This window comes from Theobroma umbraticum, unplaced genomic scaffold, assembly GCF_002168275.2.
Source record: "Theobroma umbraticum cultivar Fairchild unplaced genomic scaffold, ASM216827v3 scaffold_228.0, whole genome shotgun sequence".
Taxonomy (NCBI): domain Eukaryota; kingdom Viridiplantae; phylum Streptophyta; class Magnoliopsida; order Malvales; family Malvaceae; genus Theobroma; species Theobroma umbraticum.
The window spans coordinates 1438805-1441282 of record NW_018397274.1 but is presented as its reverse complement, the minus strand read 5'-3'; the positions used below and the strand labels follow the sequence as shown (position 1 = coordinate 1441282).

General features: G+C 32.7%; 2 protein-coding genes across 2 annotated transcripts in view; one reads left to right on the top strand and one right to left on the bottom strand.

The window, feature by feature from the left end:
* LOC149526416 (disease resistance protein RML1A-like) overlaps nt 1-575 on the top strand; it is a 5932-nt gene extending 5357 nt beyond the window's left edge. Inside the window, 1 exon segment of the mRNA XM_089785417.1 lies at nt 30-575. Within this exon segment, the coding sequence (XP_089641543.1) occupies nt 30-575 (546 nt within the window).
* The window catches only part of LOC110427114 (putative disease resistance protein At1g12290), a 45386-nt gene that overhangs the window by 12679 nt on the left and 30229 nt on the right, over nt 1-2478 (bottom strand). The gene's annotated exons all lie outside the window — the stretch shown is intronic.

Here is a 2478-nt window from a genome sequence, read left to right as displayed (position 1 = left end):
AACCTATAATTAATTTAATATTGTTACAGGTGTTATATGATTGTGGGATAATTAGCATGTATGATATATATGACCTTCCAGAGGGTAGGTACAACCATCATGCTGTAGGAAACAAGGTTTCCTTTGTGGTGGCCCGAAGCCCTGGTCAACATATTGGCTGTCTAAACTTGGGGGCCCTTCTTTTTGATGAAGACGATGAAATATTTGATTTTTCATCACGTATTGAGATTGTCAACAAGACCAAAGATACTAAGTGGATCTATTATAAAAATTTCATCGGAATTCCTAAAGCCAAGAACAATATGTTTTGGCTTAGTTCTTGGAGATTTATGGGTGAATTGGAATAAGGTGATCAAGTGAGTTGTACAGTGTTTTCTGATTTACATGTGAAAGGAGTTGTCATTGATCTCGTATATGAATCTGATGACGACCTTCAGCCTAAATGCAACTCTGCTTATCAACATTTGCAAGGTAATACTATATGTTCTTGTTGGCTTTATCCTCTTTTTTTATATCACTTGTTCAAGTCTCAAAGGACTCTTTATAGGATTCAGAGTTTAGACAAATTAGAGTAATTATAAGTAGGATCTTGATGGAGCAAATAGGACAATTCATCTACTTCTTGTTGTAATTAAAAGATTCATGCAGACAAATGGTTTTTTGACATATCAATGCAAGAATTGTCATTAATAGCAAATGTTTTTTGTTTTAATTTCATATCACCTCCATGCTGTTATTTCTCTCTCCTCTCTTAAGGTCTTATCTGTTACCATGCCCAAATCAGCACCCCAAAATAAAAAGGATGAGCATGGTTTGGTTTGGGTCGGTTTTTTAAGGGTAAATCTAAATCAAATTGAACATTTTGGTTTTATTTTTACAAAAAAAAAAAAAACAAATCATATTATAATGAAAATCAAATTAAAATATACTAATTCAATTTGGTTAATTTGGTTTTTTTTTTTTGAATGGGATCGTATGTTATTAAAATGAGAGAGCCTCATCAGCAGATGAGAACTCTTCAATACAAGGTGCCACAGACAAAAACAGACAACAAATGGAACTCTTCAACAAATGTGCTAAACAGGTCCTTAATATCCCTTCTCGAAATATTTAATGGAAGATTCTCAACGTGAACAGAAAAAAGGTTACTGCTCCATTTGTCAACGTCTTTCGCGATTTTGTAGGTCCAAGTTCGATCAGCACCCTGCTTGGGTTCAACCATTCTTTGATCCTTTGGTCTTCATACTTCCTTTCACATTCGACTCTCCATTTGCTTAATTTTTAATTTGTTTTTTATTCTATTTAGGATCTTACAACTTAACCCATAATTTTTTGTAAATAATCTACCCTAAAGGATTGATTACAGGTGGCTATAAACAATTTATGGGAAATATTGGAGGGTTTTGGATGCATTTATCCTTAAGGGGAGGAATTTTGAGTTTGTGAGGTATGAACGCTAGTTAAAGCTAGAACAACCACTTGGAATGGAGTGTGACTCTTGGATCATAAAATACAGGCAAATATTACTCGATTAAACCCCAAAAACTCATCATAGAGAAGGAAATCAGATCAAAACAAAGTTCTTTTCAATGAAAGAAAGGGAAAATGTGTAGAGATTTGATAGAATCTGAGTGCATTGTTAAGCTTATAAAAGAGAAAGAGAGAATGGGGATTGAACTGAGAAGGATTTTTATATGTTGTTGAAATGGGTTTTCATGGATTGAGTGAACGTGGGTTCGATCTAGATTGGTTGAATAGCAGACTCGATGGGCAAACCTCTAAACCTGAATTACACTATTGCTTACGTAATGGATGGGCTAAAAGAACACAAATGATGGAAAGGCTTGATTCGAGTCTTACAAAAAAATAAATAAGATTTTTTAAGAGCAGCGATCGCGTATAATAAAGAGACATATTGGTGATGTTTCACTATTTATAAATATCCATCTCTTCATTTTTGAAAAGAACTTTTTTATTTCTTGTTTCTTGACGTCATTTATTCTTCTAATTTCCTTTTTCTCAAAAGTTCAAACAAAGCATTCTGTGTTTCCAAGACTCTATTCTTCTTCATTTTAAAATTTTTTCAAGAGCAATTCAGAGATTTACGAGTTTGCCTGATTTTTTATTTGAGTGCATATTAGAAGATCCTTTAATGGTTCATTGTATCTTAAGAGTAGGACATCATCAATTGCTATTTGCACTGAGGTAGCGACCGAAATATACTCCTAAGTCAACATTTTCTATAACATGTCTCAAACCACTTTTCCCATTCAAAACGCTTTCTTATTTCTTTTTGTTGTTAACTATGGAGTCTTTGTTATTTCTTCGTGCATTATTCTTTATATGTTTGAATAAAAAGTCCAACAATTTCAGAGTTGATCTATTTTTTGCATTTTAAAAAACGGTTTCAATTGAATAATAAATTTCTACAAAGCTGAAGAAATTCTTTAGGCAAAATTTCATAGATTGTAGAATCAA